Source organism: Neolamprologus multifasciatus, chromosome 6 (assembly GCF_963576455.1).
Source record: "Neolamprologus multifasciatus chromosome 6, fNeoMul1.2, whole genome shotgun sequence".
Classification (NCBI taxonomy): domain Eukaryota; kingdom Metazoa; phylum Chordata; class Actinopteri; order Cichliformes; family Cichlidae; genus Neolamprologus; species Neolamprologus multifasciatus.
This window is the reverse complement of record NC_140444.1, coordinates 18,299,772-18,321,702: the sequence shown is the minus strand read 5'-3', so window position 1 is coordinate 18,321,702 and position 21,931 is coordinate 18,299,772. Positions and strand designations below refer to the sequence as shown.

The 21,931-nt window shown below is 40.4% G+C and overlaps 1 protein-coding gene across 11 annotated transcripts in view; it reads right to left on the bottom strand.

Moving 5' to 3' along the window:
* The window catches only part of adgrl3.1 (adhesion G protein-coupled receptor L3.1), a 116,710-nt gene that overhangs the window by 75,471 nt on the left and 19,308 nt on the right, over positions 1–21,931 (bottom strand). For all 11 annotated transcript variants that reach the window (XM_085164409.1, XM_085164410.1, XM_085164413.1 and 8 more), the window contains 2 exons: positions 11,357–11,524; positions 4,403–4,616 (listed from right to left, as the gene is read on the bottom strand). In XM_085164409.1, coding sequence (XP_085020535.1) covers positions 4,403–4,616; positions 11,357–11,411 — 269 coding nt within the window. In that variant the 5' untranslated portion in view covers positions 11,412–11,524. The remainder of the gene's footprint in view (positions 1–4,402; positions 4,617–11,356; positions 11,525–21,931) is intronic.

Below are 21,931 nucleotides of genomic sequence, written 5' to 3'. Positions count from 1 at the left end.
AGTGACAGTGAGGGTGGGAAACGGGGTGAGAAGCAATTTGAGGAATGAGGAGAGGGTAGAAAAAAATACTAAGAATGGAGTGACAAAAATTGAGATATCAAGAGGGTGACAGATGGGAGAATAATAAATGAAGCATGTTGCTATTTAACACATCCAAAAAAGACGGGGAACAGAGGAGAAGGGAGAACAACTCCCCACCCTTGTCTCTCTTGTCAAAGTGCCTTCCCTTTGTGTTGAGAGGCATCTTCAATAGGCATGGAAAGGGAGAGAAAACGAGAGCAATCGAGAAAAAGAGAGGTGAGAGCGGAAAAAAAAGGCTGAAGGGCCAACAAGGTGACAAGGTGGGAAAGGTGGTATGGAGGCATCGAGGGAAAGTCTGTTTGAAGTCCAGAAGTAATTTTCTATCACGATAGCTGTGGCAGAGGCAACAAAACAGAGTTTGTGTGGTCGTGTGTAACGTCCACACATTCTTCACACTATCGACACTTGCAGCCTCAAGTGCGCGAATGCATGTGTGTGAGATTAAGAGGGAAAATCTGAGAGAATGTGCCGAAAGGAACTTAGTCCACTTCTGTAGCATCTCCAGAGAACTCATCAAGTCATTTTTATGTGAATAAATCACTATCCCCGAAGGCACTTCGGCAGTTTGGCTCGCAGCTCTCTCCCGGTGTAGAACTGCACACTCAACCATCAAATGTCTCCTGATATAAGTCACTTGTGACACATATGCATGCAACCCAGCCACACCCTAGCACTAACCGGTACTGTGAAATTCATCTTGACATTTCGGAAAATAAGTTTGAAGTGTAGTGCCAGTGGGGTGAGTCTAACAAAGAATGAAAAAATGAATTATACTCACAATGCCTTAATTTAATATCAAAGGTAAAAACCTAAAAAAAGAAATAATTAAGCTGCAGAGACCTTAAAACAAAGGATTTTCAGTAGTCGTTTTCAAATAAAGGTGCCTCTGTTCAAACCCTGATAAAACAGAGTGAGTCACTGAACTGAGGCCACTGTATCACTAAAACAGATTAAGCGTAACTTTCATGGCCACGGCTTCGTTTCCCCTTCAACCCAGTGTATCCCAATGGGGAGATAATCTGGGAAATGCAGCGGTATCAGGTCCTTTCTAGGTTGCCTGAGAAGCCTTGTGAGACCCTCTGGAGATATGAGGCTTTGATATCAAGACCAATTATGTGGTATAGGCGCACACATCCACGCACACAAACATTAGCACACACACACACATGCGCACATTCACAAACACATACACACACTCATACATACACACTCATTGGCCTTGGAGAGTGGTGGAGAGGAAAACAAAGAGAGAATGTGATACTGAGGAAACACTGGGCAGGCGGAACATGCTCTGATTTTATCAGCCAGTTGAGCGGAGCTTGAAAGCCAGAGACGATACAGACATAGAGGCAATGAGAGAGTGGAAACAAGACGGGCTGAAACAGACTGAAGAAAAGGGAAGTGAGAGTATGGGGAAGAGTTGAAAGTATATACATACACACATCCCTGGTCAAACTCGAAATTGAAGCCTTCAATACCCGTTAACATGCAAAAACACATACAACGAACATGTGCATGAGCACACACTAAAAGATTCACTGTCAGCATTTATGCCAAACATGGACACACATACTGTATGCAAGAGCATATCCGAGCTTTGCAGAGTATTGTGCAAGTAGACACAAAGGCCCACTCGCAGCATCTTGGAACTCACAAACCGTTCACCACAAATATATGTGATAAACAGTTGTTTCCGGTCTGAGTCACCTCCACAGAGGATCCCTCAAGATTAAGTATGGCCTCTGGCTCTGCTAATTGGAGCTTAAAGTCTGGTGTAGCCCCTGGGCAGTGTATGCTGTGTGTGGTAGAAGCCATGTGTGTGTGAGCGCGCTTCCGTATAAATTATGGATGGAAAGGGCTGTAGGAAAGTGGCCACACAAGCTTCAGCTGCCAGAGCGAGAAGAGAGACCAAGCTAGGCCAAAGCAGTCGCAATCAGAGCACCACCACATGACACAGACAGGTGGTTTGATAGAGAAACAGAGCAGGGAGACGGACGGGGAAAGATGACAGCAATATTGAGATGGAAAAAAGATGAGAGAAAATAATAGGACAGCAAGAGAACTGAAAGTGAGATTAACGCAGGACCTGGAAAATCCAGATACTAATGGTGACATTAATGAATTATTTATAGCCAGACATTCTCATTACAGAGCACGGTGCTTTCCCTTTATTGCTATTTTTGTCATGCTATCATTTGCCAACTAGCTTTAACTAACTACCTGCCAAATACAAAATATATGTAAAGTGCAGAGACCACGACAGCATTAAAAACCATTTCCGGTAACCCTAAATCACAAGCTGGGTTCTCTTTTCTATTCTGCTACTCACCAAATAAATGTTAGGATAATCAGAGCAAAGTACCTGAACATGTTAGATGTTAGCTAAAACAGCACTCACTCGTGTTAATAAAAGTATAGTCTCAAGTGAGGAAAGGAGACATGAAAATCTATTATTATTATTTTGCAGCCCAAATATTAAATATTGTATTTTTCACAAACACAGAAAAAGTGGAAAAATCAGTTGTTAAAATTTACAAAGTAAAGAAAATTTGCTGAAGCCTTAATTTGTGAGCTCCATGTATTATGGCATAAAATGCTGTATGACATAATATATCATTATAATGTTTTTTTTAAACTATCCATATATTACAGCCTGTTGTTCAATGATAATTTTCCATGGAGCAGACGCTGAGATTGCTGTGTTCCTTTCAGCACCCTCAGAGGAGGAGGCAGGCACACACCGGAGAGATGTGCAGGAGAAGTGTCACCTGAGTCGCTTCCATTGTCTGATAAGACTACACTGGTTTCTATAAATAATCCGTCACAATTGTCCTTTTCCCCCATTACAGTTTAGCAGTTCTGTCATTTTATGCCTCTGTTGTTTGGTGTAAACTTCTTGAAAGTGGGTAAATTCATAGTTAATTCAGAACTTGATATATAGTGTGGTGTGGGAAAAAACACATGGGGGGATTTCGAGCATCTCAATTGGATTAAGGTCAGGCCTTTGACCAGGCCACTCCAAAGTCTTTATTTTGTTTTATCTTCATCCATTCAGGTGGACTTGCTGGTGTGGTTTGGATCATTTTCCTACTGCAGAACGCAAGTGCGCTTAAGCTTGAGGTCAACAGCAGATTGCCGGACATTCTCCTTCAGGATGTTTTGGTAGAAGCAGAATTCATGGTTCCGTTAACTGCAACAAATCTTCCAGGTCCTAAGGCAGCAAAGCAGCCCCAGACCATCACACTACCACCACCATATTTTACTGTTGGTGCAAACTTCCTTTTCTGACATGCTGTGTTCGTTTTATGCGACATGTAACGTTCAGCGTTCCTCTCTTCAGTCCACAGAGTATTTTCAAAGATGTCTTGGGGATCATTAAGATTTTTTCTGGCAAATATGAGGCGAGTCTTTGTGTAACTGTTTTCTCCTTGAACTCTCCAATGGGTGGTATTTTTTCCCAGTAACTTTCTTATTGTTGAATAATAAACTCTGACCTTTTGTGACCTCTTGAATGAGTCGTCGCTGCACTTTTTGGTTGACCAGCGACTCCTGGGAACCACTGTTTCATATTTTTGCCATTTGTGGATAATGGCTCTCACGGTGGTTTGCTGGAGTCCCAAAGCCTTCAAAATTGCTTGGTAACCGTTTCCAGACTGATAGATGTCAGTGACTTTGTTTCTCATCTCTTTCAATTGTGACATGTTGTGTTGCATTTCTCAGTCTGCTTCAGTTTGTCAGACAGGTTCTGTTTAAGTGATTACAGGCAGTAATCAGGCCTTAGAGTGGGAGGGAAACTTAGCGTTGTAAAAGACGTGGTTAATCACACTTTATTCATGATTTAACAAGGTGGGGGCAATCAAGTTTTCACACACGGCCATACCCTTAATGATAAAGCCCTTGATTTAAAAACTGTATTTTGTGTTTACTTTTGTTATCTTTGTGTAATATTTACATTTGTTGATCTGATGATCTGAAACATTTAAGTGTGACAAACATACAAAAAATCGAAAATCAGGAAGGGGGCAAAGACTTTTTCATACCACTGTACTTAATGAGGATCAATACACCTACTAAAGATAGGATCTCTGGGGTTTAGAGTAAGTAAAGCAATTCAGACTGTTCCTGTCTTGGCTCTGTCTTTGTGCCATGAGTCAGCCTTCAACACGCACCAAAAGGATATCATGGGACAAACTTAATTAACAAAGCAACACAAAGAATTAATTATTTTCACTGTGGTTGTCAGTTTTGTTTTTACAGTTCTTAGAAAATGTTCCGCTCAGACACATCACACATTCACTCAAACACATACATACAAACTGACCTGAGTGACATGATCTTGTATGCATCAGGCAGGTAGCACCGCGTGTTTTCCATCTGGACGGGGTCCGAGTCGCAGATCTTGTCATCAGTGCGGCCGTAGTTGGCACTTTCAATCATGATGACATCTGTGCCTGGGCAGCGTAACTCAATGGGGTAGGACTCACAGGACAGCTCCCTGCGGACTACTGCCATGGGGATGGGGGCACGGCCATAAACTGGACAGAAAGACATATGTATTGATATTAAGTCTTTGTTTGGTGAAATACTCTAGACGTTTTGGTAGAGCCATCTTTAATTTACTTGGACTGCAAGGCCTGAATTATTCAAGAATAGACTGTGTTCAACTGAAATTGCATTTGTACCCTTGTCATATAGACGTAATTATTCAGACTATATAAAAACAATAGCATAACAAAAGACTTCTTATAAGGGCACGTCCACTGTCGCGAGTGAACTGACTTGGTAATTAGTGCTTTGCAGTTAGCAGTATTGGACATTATTCTAGATAAAGAGTAATTGCTTGGCAATTTCAACAGATATTTAGTGCTGCAGATAATATTCAAAGATGGCAATGCCTAATTATTCTCACAAGTTGCAAATGTGATGCAAACATCCACTAGGACTGTACTGTAATGGGGAACATGTCATTAATTTCAATGAGTCTGAAGTTACCGAACATTCCCGATATTTTTTTACTTCACTTGCGGACGCTTTTGTGCCACACAACTCCCTTTCATCTAAAAACAAAATGAGCAAAAATCAGAAGAAAGGCAAACTCTTCACATCAAAAGTATTCTTAACAGTGTCATGATTTTGGATTCTTCTTGTTATCGCGATTCCATCACTTCTTTTATTTTAATTCTTGCTTCCTGTGGATTCCAGTTAGTCCCCGCCAGCCAGCCCCCCAATGCCTGACGCACACAAATAGTTTTAAAAAAGCTTTCTCCTTGCTCATAAGCATTTGGACTTTTCTCCCCTTTCTCTCATTCTTTATTTTCATGTTCTGCTAAAACACCTTATACATACCTCCATGTGACTGAAGCTATTACATAGGAGTGCAGTGACAATAATGGTGTGGTTCTGGATGTTAGTGTCGCATGGATTATTCTTCTGAGGTGCTCAATTGCATTGCCCATGTCTGCATCCACCTAACCTTTCCATAATAATAATGCAGATTTTATTACACACACACACACACACACACACACACACATATATATATATATATATATATATATATATATAGCACTGCCCATCTAGACCATCTGAGAATTTTTGCTATACAGGGTGCAATATACATATTATGCATTTCCCACTTGAATAAACTAATAACATTTATTAAATCTACACAGAACTAATGTGGAAGGTTGTCAGACCCAGCGCTCTTTTTGGAAGAACATATCCTGTCAAATCATTTCTTAAAAGCAGAGAAACAAGCACATGTATACACACATGAATGTACGGACACAAAAGCAATTAAAAAGACACAGACATACAACATCTGTGTAAAGCGAGGCAACACTCCCTGTCATGGTAACCATAGTAACCCCATCCACCCTCCCTTGGCTCTCTCATTGGTTAGAGAAGCGTCATGGTTACACAAATGCAGCAAAGAATCTGAATGAGCTCAATGACACTGTGCCCGGGCTCAACTTAATACTGCCCTTCACCACATCACAGACGCACAAGCATGGAAGCACATACACACACACACACACACACACACACACACACACACACACACACACACACACACACACACACACACTCATGCATACAAATGCTCGGAGTGATGGAATGTAGGGGTGGAAATTCACAGCCAGCCAATATCAGTGTGGTGTTGGTACCTGAGAGAAAAACATTGATAATGGCAGGAGGTAGCTTAGAGATAAGACTGATATATAAGTGGCATTTACTGAAAATGTCTTCTCTAATGAACAGACACATGCACACACACATATGTATATCACTGCAGGCTATGATTAGACCTTAAGCACACATTCAGACAGGATGTGTGTCTCCAAAGTAGCTGAGGATTTAACAGGGCATCATGCAGTTTTGTCTGTGTAAGCAGGGGGTCTTAGTGCACTGGGTCATTACTGTGTGAAAGTAAGTGTCAGTTTATTAGTTTTTCAATGGCTGCATCATGACTCTGTGAGCATGAATATAAATTCTGAAGTGAGGGTTAATTGGAGCATGCAGGGATCAATAAACAGCATCGTAAGGCAGCTGTCTAGACTAGTTTTGGATCAGATGTCTTACAGTGTTGCCTTACAGGGTCCCCTTTGGGTATGAAGCAAGCATTATGACACAAACTCACACACACACACTATTCAAATGAGGGGTCTATCTGTATTCCCATTAAAAGCCACTCTGCCTTTGTAAGCAGGAGTAAATGAACTGACTCGTACATGCCATCCTGTCTCGTCTGTCACATTTTAATTTATCTTATTATATCAGCTGGCTCACCTATAAAGCTGCTGTGCTTAACCTGTCTCCAAAGGAGACCCTCTACACATATTTCTGTCACCTGATACACATGCATTCACTCGCACACACACACTATGCGCACATATTTTAGCTGTCTGTCTTTAACTACATGTAATAATGTGTGAGCTGGCAAGTCCATGTTAATGTGTCTGTCATTAGTTGTGTAAGTGGTGACAGAAGCTTGGCAGCAACAGACAGTACGGACAGTCTTATTCAGACACTCTTATTGCCTTGGGGGGCTGAAACAAAAGGATATTGATTTTTACATTTGGGCCAAGAACAAGAGAGTGGCGAAAGAGGTGGATAGATGGAAAGAAGGAATGGGTGAAAGGAAAGAGGAGAGAGATTTAAAAGGTGATCTCTCACTTGAACTGCCAAAGCTTTTGGCCAATGCTGATGTCTTAAATGTGGGGTGCTTTGAGTTACAGGGAAAACAACTTATTTTAAGTGCATAAGATATTCTAAAGGTGAAGGCTAGCAGTACCTTCATTGTTTTATCAATATATAGATAGATATATTCATATATCTATCTATATATATCTATATCTTAGCTTGATCATTGTCAACCACCAGGGGGTGTATCCCATTTTGACCTCAGTAACCTCCAGCCATATTTGGCACAGATGTTCCTGTATACTATGTCAGCCGCTTGGTTGTGGCGTCCCATGTATGTCCTGCCTGCTAGCATCTCACACCCTGTTATGTGCTGGATTATCTCGGGGCATCTTTGCACAGCCTGCACCTGGGATCTTGCCTGGTGTGGTAGACCCCAGCCTCCATCAATCTTGTGCTTAGAGCTTGTGTCTGTGCTGCCACAATTAGTGCCTCCATGCTGTCTTTCAGTCCAGCTTTGTCTAGCCATTTAGGATTTTTTTAATATCACACCCTTCTTCTACCTGCCAGTGAGACCATGGCATGCAGTAGCGTGTCCATCCATGATGCTTCCTCTTCTTACGCCTCTTCTTTCTTGGATTTCTGCTGCCTGAGGTATTTACTAAGCACATGATCAGTTGTGGCCATCTGTCTGTGTGCTAATGGATCTTTGTTCTTTCTTTCCTGGATAGTGTTTCTGACACACACTAGTCCTCAGCCTCCTTCTTTCCGCTTAGTGTACTCTTCTGGGGTTCCATGGCGATCAGGCCTTTTCAGCCTCCGGTTAGCCATTCTGGGTACACCTCATCCATTAGCAACTGGTTAATTTGTGCTTCCAGGGGCTCACAAAATGAAGTAAATCCTTGAGCCAGTAGGTGTAGATCATGCCAGAGTCTGTTGCTGTCCGACTCTTTATATTTCTTGCATGGTGACTAGTGAACCCAGAAGACAGACAGATACAGATTGGTTACCTAAATGGAGATGACATAAATGATGACACTGCCGCGGACTGCCAATAATTCATACTCAGCTAATCCCAACCAGCCACACCTTTACCTGTGAAGCACAAGAGTATAACTTGGATGGTTCAGTGGAGAACACTTGGCTTATTCTCCCAGCTTCTGGTATAACTGTTCAAGCTAATTGCTTTAAAATGTATACCACAAGCCATCACACTTCATCACTCCTTTCTGCAGATAGTTGGCTAACGTCCCTTTGTTCTGCCTTGATCTTGGCCACAAGTCTTTTTCTCCATGGAAGATACTGCTCCTTGTTGCTGTTGCTAATCTTATAGAGTTATATGTCTCATATGTTGCTGTGGTATAGATCAGCTGGTTGGTTTCATTGATTGTTGCAGTAGGGGTTGTGCGTAATGTCGCATTCACATCTTCTAGTAGACTTTCAGAAGGTACTTCATTTAATCAGCTATAGAGGGTCCAGGTTCCCAGCTTAGCCATGGTCTTCTGTTTCAGGTCAGCTGCCCTTGCATTTAATCTACCAGTTGTTTTCAGGACTTGGTGCCCAGTCTTGGAGAGTGGGGATGATGACATTACCCCTCAGACCTGACGTCTTTGTGTTGTAGGTCACTCAATGTGTTTGTGGTGGGGCGTGGTCTGCAGATGTCGTGCAGGTGCGTCCGCACGGCACCGCAGACCACGCCCCACCACAGTGTTGTACCTCAGTCTCTAGTTGCAACAGCAGTTGCTTTTTGCAGATGTTGATGATGTTGCAGCTAATGATTCGAAGCATACCGCGTCATCTGTCAAATATGGTGGAGGCAGTGTTATGGCATGAGCATGTATGACTGCCAGTGGAATTGGGTCACTACTGTTTACTGCTAATGTGATAGCTTATAGAAGTAGCAGGGTGAATTCTGAAGTGTACAGGCCTAGACTCTCTGCTCAGAATAAGCCAAATTCTGCAAAACTGATTAGACAGAGCTTCACAGTGCAAATGCTTCACACAAGTTCCTTAAAGGAAAGAAACTGGATGTTCTTCAGTCAGTCACCTCCACCCAATAGAGCATATAAAAAACCCGTAAAACCCTGCCAAAAAAAAAAAATCCCAAAAACAAACAAACAAAAAAAAACCCAAAATAATTCCCAGATTCACATTTACATTTATTTTTGTTTGAACAATCCTAAAATAATATAGGTCTTTGGAGAAGACTGAGTGGTTGCTGTTGTGTGTCCTCAAGCTGGTGTCCTTGTTTCAGCTGTACAGGTTTCCTCACAAAGCAAAAGGAACATACTTTGCATACGTCAGCTCATTCTTTAGACATCGATGCAAATATATTTAACTGAAACTCATCTCTTCCTGTAAAACCAAGCCCTTGGTGTTTATATGCCTGACTATAAGCACTCCCTGTGTGCCTTTTAATTGCATCCATTAGTTTTTAGGTGGGATTTTTGGCAACATTGGTGCAAGTACATGCTAGATGGTGTGTTTGTGTGTGTGGTCCAGGAATCACTTGCTGTAGAGACCTACATCTATTTAAAATGTGGATACATATGAGTGTTTGTGCGTGAGTGCATGTTACAAAGTTACACAATGTGAGTGACAGGAGCTATTAATAGGGCCGAGTTCAAATGGGCCAGAGCTCCCTCTCAGAGTCTTTTAAGCCTATAGTCATGTAGGAAAGGAGGAAATATAAAGTTGACCTACTGGACTGCATCTGCACTGAACATTTTGTACGTGTGAAACATTTCTGTGTGTGCAATAAAATGGTGCCCTGAGTTTTGATTCTTATTTTTGGTTTTATTGTTATTCTTTCTTATGCTCTTATTTTGGTAATTGCTTTTTCTTGTGTGTCTCCTGTGCCTTTGCCTCTTCGCTCCTTTATGATTGTCTGCGCTATCCTGATTAGTTTCACTCTTGTTTTATATATCTTCACTTGTCTATTTTTCATGCATTCATTATTTCAAGTCTGGACAATCTTAATTCATTATTATCAGGTGTCAGGGAATAGACAGAGAGACCACGTTTCCTCTGTATTAGCATCTCTTCATTTGCTCCCTGTTAAATCCAGAACTGAATTTAAAATCTTTCTCCTCACACACAAACTCCCGAATAATCAGACCCCATCATATGTTAAAGACTAGTATCATATTATCCTAACAGAGTGCTTCACTCTCAGACGGTGCTTACTTCTGGTTTCTAGACTTTTTAAAAGTAGAATGGGAGGCAGAGCCTTCAGCTATCAGGTCCCTCTCCTGTCAAACTAACTCCCAGTTTGGATTGGGGAGACCTACGCTCTTTCTACTCTACTCATCACTTTCATTTTTGATAAGCTTATAGCATGGTTCTGCTGGAGGTTTCTTCCAGTTAAGAGGGAGTTTCTCATTCCCAACAATGCAAACGAATCGCTCATATGGGATCCTTTGATTGTTAAGGTTCTCTCATGAATACTGCAAGGTCTTTACCTTATAATATAAAATGCCTTGAGGCATCTGTTGCTGTCATGTGGTGCTTTATAAGTAAACTTGAATTGAACAGTTGCCACCTTGCTTTGTAATCAGCCCATGCTGTATGTAGTCTTGTGCATCCCTTTGTTGGTTTGTCTGTTTATCCGCTGTGTGTCGGCCTCCTTTATCCCATCTGTGTTGTTTCAAGACTCATTTGTATCCTTGCTTTTTTGTGCCTGCTGAGTAACAGCTCTTTGCAACAAATGCTATTTCTTTTTTGAAAGAAGCCCAGCAATAAGCCTTTATTTTAGCAGACAATTGTGACTGTAATAAAATGAACTAACATTACCTATTGCTCTTATCAATACAGTTATTAAAAACACAGACTATAGCTTAAAATAATCAACAGCTGTTTTATTTTACATTTTCCAGTGAGCCCAGTAAGCCACGGTAGTGCCTTATCAAGTCAGTAATCAGGTGTTTTTCCTTCTGTAATATGACCAAAACTAGTCCCCAATTTTTTTTCTTGCTTTTGCCAATTGGACTTTAGTCACATAGATATTTGACTGAAAAATCTTTAATGTAGCAATAGTAATAATTGAGCAATACAACACATTTCAATTAACAAATTAAAAGTTTTTTTTCCCCTTTTTTGGTTAGGGCAGTGCAATGAGTAGTGTGTCCCTTACCAATGGCTATGGGGGAAAAGAAGGTTGAGATCAAGAGCAGGCATCTGGTCCACATGACGTCTGAGGATGACCTGGAAGTAGATATGGAGGTACTTCCTGCTGAGCCCAGACGGTCTTGTGGCGAGCTGTTTATATGTCACAGCTCAGTCTTCCTGTCACCATACAGACCTGAGAATTGACACACAGAGAGAATCTGCTCACTTAGTTTGCCATACGTATACACATTAGGATGCTTTATGTAGGCCGCAATACACAGATTTACTAACTATTCCAAAATATGATCTTTTTTTTTTTTCTTTCTAACAACAAATAAACAAGTAAACAACAACTGACAAAGTTTATCCAGCAAAACATTTAACTGATTTATAGTGGATGGACATTTTAACAAACTTCAAAATAACAAAAATCATTTCCTTAAACAATAATGAGAGAAAGAAAGAGAGGACTAAATGACAAACACTTGTACCTCAATCATATTTTCAGAAAATTTAAATGAAAATGAAATTGCTAGATAAGTAAATGATATTCTGCAGACACACAGAGAGAAATTGATCATTTAATCATGAATGTATAAAAACACTTTGATAACATTTATTGTATAGTTGTTTATTATTAATCTCTGTCTCTCTTCCACAGCATGTCTTTGTTCTGTCATCCTCCCCTCACCCCCAACTGGTCACAGAGATGGCCGCCCCTCCCTGAGCCTTGTTCTGCAAACCAATTTCTTCCTTATAAAATGGAGTTTTTCCTTCCCACTGTCTCCAAAGCGTTTTCTCATACAGGGTCATATGATTGTTGGGATTTTCTCTTTATTATTTTATTACAATGGAAAGCGGCTTGCGGCAACTGTTGTTGTGATTTGATGCTGTATAATTAAACTGAATTGAATTCAATTAAATTAAATAGCTTAGGGAGTTAAAAACGTCTGTCCAATATGTGATTATTTTTAAGATCTACAAATTAATATATTCTTCATTAGGTCATACTAAACATCTCATCTGCTTTAAAAGATTCTAAAGGAATTAAAATCACATTTTTAAGCTAAAAAAAAGCCATGATAGTGAGGTTCCCACTAGGTTTATATCTGGGACTCTCCACCATTTGACCTTAGAACTGAAGAAGCTTCTCGGATGAGAGGTGAAACGTCTTCAAGTAACTTAAAGAAGTCCAGACGCTTTTCTTTGCAAGCTCCTTTGACTACGATGACCTGGATGACTGAGAACCTTCACAGACATAAGCCATGATAGTGTGTTAAACACAACAAGAACAGGATATTTTGTGCAAATCTATATTTCACATGGCAACAAACCATATCCCGAATAATCCACACACAATAACACAAATCTGCCTGGAAAATGCAAGACTACTGTTATATGCAGACCTTGTCTAAAAGAAATAGTAAAATAATACAATGGTGCTTAATGTTTGCATAATGATTTTTTTATTAGGATTCACTTCACTTGGTATTACACATCAGCATCAAAGTGTGAAATGTATTGATGTCCCAACCTAATTGTTCATTTCATGGTCCATCAGCAACAAACAATTAATACAGGGATGGTCTGTGAGATAAGTTATAGCAGTGACAGACTGGTAAGCATCGTTTCTCCGTCTTTTTTCTGAGCAGATTAAAAAGACCAGCACTGTTCAAATCACTTGCTCACCCGCCCACTCACTCTTATCTCAACTCAGTGGCTTTCTTTGTTTTTTTGCACCGCAAAATTCACGTTTTAAATAGGAAAAGCTGCAACATTTACATTTAATTTGCAGAATTATGTGTGTATGTCAAGTTTAAAGTGTGCATGACATAAAGGATAATAAAATCTTCACACAATCATCCTTTTCAAACAAACATCAATTTCATCAGGGGAGTAGTTCTAAGGTAGCAAAAGCCATCTTTGTGCCTAAATGTTCACCGTTCTCAAGGGAACTCATACTCAGCTCTGGAAAAACAAGCACATCAAGTTTGTAAGTGGGAGCGAGAGGGGCTGGAGAAATATGCAACAGCCGGGGACAGATGGAGCAAAGCAGACAGCCACAGCCGTGGGAGATACATCATGTGTAACAGAGACTATTGATCAGTGTGACCATATCATTTTTGTCCAGCAGAGACTGAGACAATAGCCAGCTATTTCCATCATGTCATGCTGTGAAGGCAATATCTGCTTTGGCACAATCCTCTGCCTTTGATATTTCTTATAACTGATGTTATCAAAAGTCTTTTAATTTATAGAAAATGCCAGAATCACACAGGCCCTTTTTTTTTTTTACCAGAATCACATAACATATGTATAACGTATCTTCAGAGCATCTGAAATGACAAAAAGCCTCATCGCAGACCTGCAAATGGGACAGACAGCCACCCAGAGGCACATGCACACTGCAGAAACCCACAGACGATGAGGCCTGTGTAGTCATCTGGCATTTTATTGGTTCTGTTCTTTTTTGTATGTCAAAATAAATCCTTTAAATTGAAAATTCACTAAAACTAATGATAAAAACACAAGCCAAACCTAATTTAGTGAAGTCTGAAAAGTTGTAGAAAATTCAATTTGCATTCCAGCATAAAGTAGTCAAGCATTTTATCCAATCAGATTACTTTTATGGAGCATAATTCTTTAGCTCTGGATAATGGCAGAGACTTTAAGTTTCCCTTTGATAAGTCTGTAAAAACTTAACCGACGCACTTAACTACAAAGTGGGATTTTTTTTGCATTCAGAAGAAACTAATTGTTAACTGTAAGAAACTGTTGTTGTTTTTTTGTGATTTCTAGTTTGCGATACAAAAAAATCATTTTAAAAGTAAATAATATGTATTGGTCAGCTGACAATAGGTGGCAAAACAACTAATTTAAGTAAGAAAAGTCAAAGTTTGAATAATTTTGATTTCTCAAAACTGTCTGTTCTAATCGACTTAATCCTTCTACTTAAAAAAAATCCTTCAATTTTTATTTTTAATCTACAAACCTATTCAGCTTTCTAAATACCAAGCGGTGCAACTGATTTCATTGGAGTGTGATTGCATATCTGTTAACAGTTCTTGACAAATCCCTAATGGCACTAAAGTGATAGACTCACAATAGACTCCTCTGTGTTATTCTTTCCTCCACTTAAACGACCTAACAAACTGCCCCATTTTGATTGATTGGCCCCTAATTCAGTTGAACATGAGCAATCTGACCAGCTGTCCCCAGCTAGACAGAGAAGGCATACACTGACATATGGCTGGACGCCACCAGCCACAGCATTCTGCTGTTTCATAATTCAAAAGCTATTCCATCACCCCGTATGCTCCACCAGCATCTCACCCATCAGTTAATTAACCCTCTCATTTCCTCCATGCACATGGTGGCTACACAGACAATGGCTGCGTGTCAGTCAAGTTATGTTCATAATTCAACAGGGCTGCATGCGCCCATATGTTCAGATAATGACAAAAAAAAACTGTTCCCTCTACAAAGTCTGACAAGAGCATAGACAATAATGATTGCCCAAAGCATTGCCCTGTTTTCCTAACCTGCTTCCTTTAATTATCCTAATGTGTTGATTGGTTAATATATAATGAGTAAACAGACAGTAATGATGCTAATTATCAGGACATATGTGAAGCGTTTACACTCTGTATTCATCAGAGCACATACGGTTTTGCAAACATCACAGGCCCCACCTGAACCTGCTCACTGCTAAAATTATGAAAATAATCAAATCTTTTTTCTTTTTTTTTTAATGAGCTCAATATTTCCAATCCTGAACTAGTTCTATCTCACTGGAGATGCTCTCTAGAAGATAAACAGCATCTGCATAAAACTGAGCAAAACATCAACAAAGAAACAAGATCAGACTGGATCCAAGTCTTTGGATGTACCTGCCATTTCTATCCATCTCTGCTTAGTCATATCCGCTCAGCAGACACCTGCTAATTATGCTACAAATATAAACACACACTATATTTTTCAACCTTGGCTATTTTGCCATCGCAGTTTTCCCAACGTCTTGAAGAAAAATATTAATGTATAATGTATGTTATAACTGCACCGTTAATGCAGTTAACAGTCTCAACAACACTGTATTATTTACTGTGTCAATAAGACAATCTTCTCCACATTAGTCTTACATGTATGTGTGGCATGGCCTCGATGTCCCATATTTTTCTGCCCTGAATCTTCATTTCCTACAGGGTCGGCATTAACATAGCTGTCGCCACACTCACACAGTCTATAATGCATGCATCCATGAACTAATTGATGTTGGGCTGATTCTGTGCACAAGGCAGCCTGACCCTACTGAGTGTGTGTGTGTGTGTGTGTGTGTGTGTGTGTGTGTGTGTGTGTGTGTGTGTGTGTGTGCGTGTGTGTGCGTGTGTGTGTGTGCTAAGTTCCCTAACGAGAGTCCTGCCTGTCACAGCACTCCTCATTCGGGGATTCTCTCTCTCACTAATGAATGCTGACCGGACTGGGCTACCTTGTCAACACGCGTCACACGCACATGCACGCGCCTTCATACACACATTTTCACACACACACATGCTTATCACTAGGAGACCAGATGCCCTACTCCCTCAGCCTCCAGGCAGAGTCTCAAATGTGTCCGTGTTGCACTTATCCTGTGAGCATGCCTTAAAGAATACCGTGTTGAAGTATGAGTATATGTGCATCATATTAGGCTAGCAGATAACAGATGGATTGCAGGAGTTATAAAAAACAAACCATAGAGAGCAAATGAATACCCGTTTAGATACTGTACTAAAATCAGTATTTTGTAATCTATCTTTACCTGTAGTTTTGCACTTACCATAATTAGAATAAAAGAAAATGGTTCAAAAATAAAGAAAGAAAGAATAGGAGAAAAATGTAAATGCATGCATAACCTGCTGAGTTTTTCTTCTTGTGCTATCTATCTATCTATCTATCTATCTATCTATCTATCTATCTATCTATCTATAGATACATATATTTGGTGTGCTATAACGGCAGAGGAAGAGGACATCTTGTGTTTTTTTCTCCTTTTTTCTTCACTTAGTTTTTCTTCACCTGTTCTTTTCTTCCCTCTTTTTAGTTTCTTCATTTGTTCATTCTTTGCTCTGTTGGAGAGAAGTCTGAGCGGAACAAAGCTCAGGGGGCTATGCACCATGTTCAGTAAAATGGCATGTGTCCGCCAAGCTACGGTAAATTACCTCCAGTTGGCTTGCTAGGGTAACCACCATGGACCATTTCTACGTGTGTGTGTCTGTGTGTGTGATGGAAAGGGTTGGAATAAGGTTGTGTGGGTGATAGAGTGTGAGTCGGTATAGGTAGTGTTTCAAATTATCATCAGCACAGGTAGACAGGCTGGGAGAATTTTGATTAGAGTGACCATGCACACACACACACAGACACACACACACATTTAGGTAGCTAATTTGGCAGTGTGGAGCTGAAGAGATGACTAATCAGGATAGAACCTGGTGGGAGTCTGGCCTGTGGCCTATAATGAGAGACATAAGAAACAAGAACACACATTCAAGCAACAGGCGCGTGTATACACACTCATAGCAATTATGCACTGTGCAAACAGACAAAAGACATTCACATGCAGCAGGCACGCACGCATTCAAACACAGACCAGCATGAGTGATTGTGAATAGAAGGTCCTCCCTCATAATTGCTTGGTGCTGATGAAGCCTAAGATACTGATTAGCAGCGAGTGGCCCCTCAGTGTGACCAGAGGCTCAGGAAAAACATACTGTCAACTCCCAATAATGTGAATGTCTTGACGTCTCAACCACAACATGTATTCCTACTGTTGCATGTGTATGCATGTTTAGAGAAAGGGGGAGTTCACATACAAGCCCCCTCACACCAGATTAAAATCACAATTAATATTAAGTCAGTGTCTCGTTGAGTTTAGATCTGGCCACTACTAACATGTGACAAACAGTCATGTCAGCTCATGTCTCTTTTTTTTAAATCTATACATTTGGCCACTACAGCCAGATGCAGTATGGTTACTACCACTGGACATTTGTTTTTAGCATGCACAGTACATACATGCAGTCGAGCACACACATGTCAGTACTCGGATGAAGGGCAGGCAGCTTCACTGTAGGAATGTGCACAATTGTCACCAGTGCCCTGAAGACAAGTGGCCTAGCTAGCAATTTATACAGTGCCAGTTGTAAATCCTTTGTATGTCAGTAGCAAAGAGCTGCAGAGTGCTTCAGCGTCGCCTTAAAGGTATAGGTCACCCCTACATCAGTATGGATCACTGTGGTCTCAATTTGACATCCTCAGTGAAATTGAACAACAGCTGTTTAGAATGTTTTTGTTTTCAATTTCCTCATTTTTTTTCTTTTTTTATAGCAGCAGGGAAGTCTGTTACTTTAACTGCAACATTTACTCTGTTTTAACATGTCATGATCAGGGATAATGGCCAGTGGCAGAGCAGATCATGGCTAATTCAAGCCGCCTTTATATTTTGCATGAGAAAAAAACATGCAAAGAAGGCTGGACTGCCCTGACAGACTAGTTTCCTCTGTTGCTGTTCAAAGAAGATTCAAGATTTTTCCCACAAGTACATTTTTATTTTTTAAAAGCTACATTTTCTTTTCAAATTATTTTCACTCATAAGAGTTCAAAGCTTTGGGCTAAGCACCTCATCCTCTCCATCCATGTTAGACATGCTATGCCCGTCAGAAAATTGCGTCTAGGGAGTCTCTGGCTTTGACCGGACCACTGCAGTTTCCGCATGGCTGCCTCTGGCTGCTCTGAGAACGCTCACAGAAATCTGATGCACCAAAAACAGCCTGAAAATCCACCACCAATGACCTCGTCTGTAAGGCACAGGCGTTTTGATTCTGTCTGCCTGGCAGCTAGATACCACACTCTGTTCTGCTCTGCTTTGCTCTGAACTTTCTAATGCTCCAATCTAATCAACTCTATATGCCCTCCCTCCCTCATGAGACAAGACGGGCTAAGGTGGAGACGTGCAAGCAAGAATTGAGATAGGAGGAGAAGTGGAGAAGCGGGGAGGGGTGGAGAGAGGAAAAAGACGAAGGATTAAAGAGGAGGGAAGAAGATGGAGGAGGAGATTCGTGAAGAAGGTCGGAAAGGAAAACGGCTAAGAGAAATAGAGATAGAAAGATGGGATAAAGCGGGAGTGACACAGGGATGGAGACAGAGAGGATGGCAGGAGGCAGTGAGAGAGAGGGAGTGCCAAAAGCGATCATAGCGATTTGAGCAGAATCTTAAAGCAAGTTAATAACATAAGGCATTTATCTTTTTTCTCCTCCTTAGACTCTGCCCTAAAAGATTCGGGTTTCATAAAACACAGCTCTCTGACACTAGATAGTGATATAAAAAGTTCAACTGTCAAACATGAAAAGAGACATAAAATTCAAACAGCACCAGTTCTGAAAGAAAAAACACAATAACTATGGGTGAAAACTAAATATAACACAATAACATCACTTTTTTAAGACCAGCTTTTCAAAGAATTTCAAAGAAACACAATATCATTCCATGGAAAAATAAGCAGGCTAAATCAAATCAATTGCAGTAGCAAATTAAGGCTAGCTAAGACAAAGTAGACTTTTTTTGACATGCTTAATCATTTAAAATATTTAATTTCAAGACAGTAATCATTATGAGACAGATACTGATGCTATTACTATCTATAATGTTACAGGGGGAAAGGTAACTAGCTAGCCTAGCTACAACAAAGTCTTTTTGTAAAGACTCTCGAGAACAGGAATGTCAAACTCATCTTACATCGGGGGTCAAATACAAGCTATTTGGATGTTAAGTGGGCCGAACCGAAGAAATTCGCTTTTACATCAGTCTAACAGTGTTTAACTACACATTAACTACCCATTGTACAAAACAGACATTTCTATTGAATATAGTGAAAGGAACTTTTCTGTCATGTAATCATTTATTTATTACTTAATTACTTTGGTGTAATAAGAATAGCTAATGGGGGAGGTCTTTATGAGCGGGAAAAGTTATAAAACTTATGAAAATACATTTAAAAGTACTAAATTTATCCTCTATCCTTCACATTTTCCAATGCCACCCATTGGCCAGATTTTAGTCTTTGCCAAAACCCTCGAGGCGATTCTGGTTTCAGAGTTTCACACCCAGACTGTATAAGATTTGTTTATAATGTCTCTGGGAGATATGCGCTTTACAGATTTTCTCTTACTGTAAAAGCTATTTAAAGTTTCATAATTGAGTAACAACTGTACAGTAAATAGCTAGGTCATGATATGTTCCAATGAGATAAAATCTACCCATATACTGTCTGCAGATGGATGGTGTTTATAGACAAGTCCATCACTTCCTTTCAAACCACGATTTCAGCAGTCACAAGGAGGATTTCGTCTTACCGTAGAGAGGAATACACATTTTTCCTTAGCAATAGGTGGTTGCCAGAGGGCCACTGATCATTCTGTAGGCCTGTATGACTGGAGGGCTTTAGCAATTGTTTTCCCAGTGACTCCCATCAACCTCTTGCCACCACTCTCAGCCATTCGGGGAAAACTCATTTTTCCCGAACGATTGGTGGTTGTCAGTTGGATGCTCACCACTCTCTAGGCCTAAATGACTGGAGTCTTATTCACTTGACCCTACATTGTCACCATGACTGTCACACATCTAAAATAGCAGACAAGTTAAAGTCACATGGTTAGTGTTCACATGTCCACATAACCTTAAAAAAGGGACGTCAGAGCACCATGAAGCACTTTCCTTGTAAGAAAAACATAGGGTAGACCAGATCGGGGTTTAGGTTGGGATAAGTTGGACACATAGCATCCTGGGCTTCCCAGTCAGATCCAGATGTGGTTTAAAAAACAACATCGCAATGGCAAAAAATGCTCAGCTTGAGGCTCCAGAAAAGCATTTCACAAACCAATGGGTTAAATCACTATGGCGATATCCATCATTTACAGGCAATCTGTGGGCTTGCCATCACTGTAAGTGATCACTCTATTATGACCGCTGAGTATGAAAACTGCTAACCCCTTCAAACTAGTATATTCTCACATATGTGGAACTGCAGCTCGTATGCTGAAAAGTATTAAACAGCCCACTTGGCGGTGTCGAGATTCACCAGATTAGTCATGAAGAGCCAGTTTACTCAGTTCTCGACAGCTTTTAGCGCCTGTTAGTTTTGATTTACAAAATAAAAAATTAATAGCTTTTATGCTTTTACACTTTTTTCACTCATTATTTACGCTCTTGACGCAATACTTTAGCTTGCAGATGAGTTAGAGTTTTGTTCATTCAATGCTAAGAATACGCACAATCAATACAATTATCAGTGAAAACTGATTTCATAACTTATCTGCTTTATACAACCCACAGATTAATGTGGAATAATGAGGAATACTGTTTTGACTCCCACCTCATACCAGCAAATTAGGTTAGTTCACTGAAATACTCAAAACACTCAAAATATATCAAAGTACTCAATGCATAGAGCAGAAGTCCAGTTTATGGTTGGCCTACTTTTAGGCTTAGCTAATGAAAAAAACAAACAAAAAATGAATCCATAACCCAAAAATGGCTGTGCCCCATGCAAATATCCAGATAACAAGCACACAGTCCTGTGCACACACGCGCATGTAGCCATTCAATTCTGCATGGCATTACAGCTGAGTTCCCCCATAAGAGTTAATAGTGTACAAAACTTCCTCTGATACAATCAATTATGTCAACTACAGACACAGTGATGCTGATTCCAGCGCCACTGATGTTGTTTTCCTCCCTTTGATTCATCTGTCTTCTCCTTCATACTACCTTTTTTTGCTCCCCCATTGCCGTCTCCCTCTCCTACTCCCTGTCACTGCTCTAAACCCAGTACTGTCACAACGGATCCATCAAAGGCATGCCTTAAAGCCAGATGCAGCGCGCGGCAGAGTTTGTGTATGCGTGTGATTGTGTTCGCGGGTGAAGAAGAGAGAGAGGGGAAGGGAGAAAGTTTTCCTGTACAGTACAGAGAACAGCCACCTCAGCAGTGAGTGATGCTGCATTAAAGCGGAGGCAGACAAACAGGGAGCAAACGACTCTCGTGACCTAGATTTAAACCCCCGTGAACGAGCTGGGCTTGGTTAGCAAGAGAAAATGCTCAAAACCTCATCTTACATTTGAGCTTTATTATCCATTTGTCAATTACTTTTCTTCAATCCTGTTCTCTCCATCCATTTATTTTCATGGCCGACTGCTATCCTCCATCCAGCATTGTTTACTTCTTTGCTTGCACTCTGTCTCAATGCTTTTTTTTCTTCTTTCTTACATGCTTGCATGTCCTTTCTGTCCTCTGCCATCCACTTCGCCGTGTCTCTCTATGAACATTTAATATTCTCATCATGCTCAGGTGCTCTACACCCACTGTTTTCCATTTTAAACTACCGTAAGCTCACATGAAAGAGACTGGTAGGACCAAAATAATGAGACTCCTGCTACTCTAATTTTAGATCCCAATACTCTTTCAGAAACACGTGCATTCAAGTATTTCAAAGATTTGTTCAGAATCAGCAAACTTCAAAACTCTGTGGTTTCCACTGATTCAGTTAGGAGGGGGGAAAAAAAGTGATTT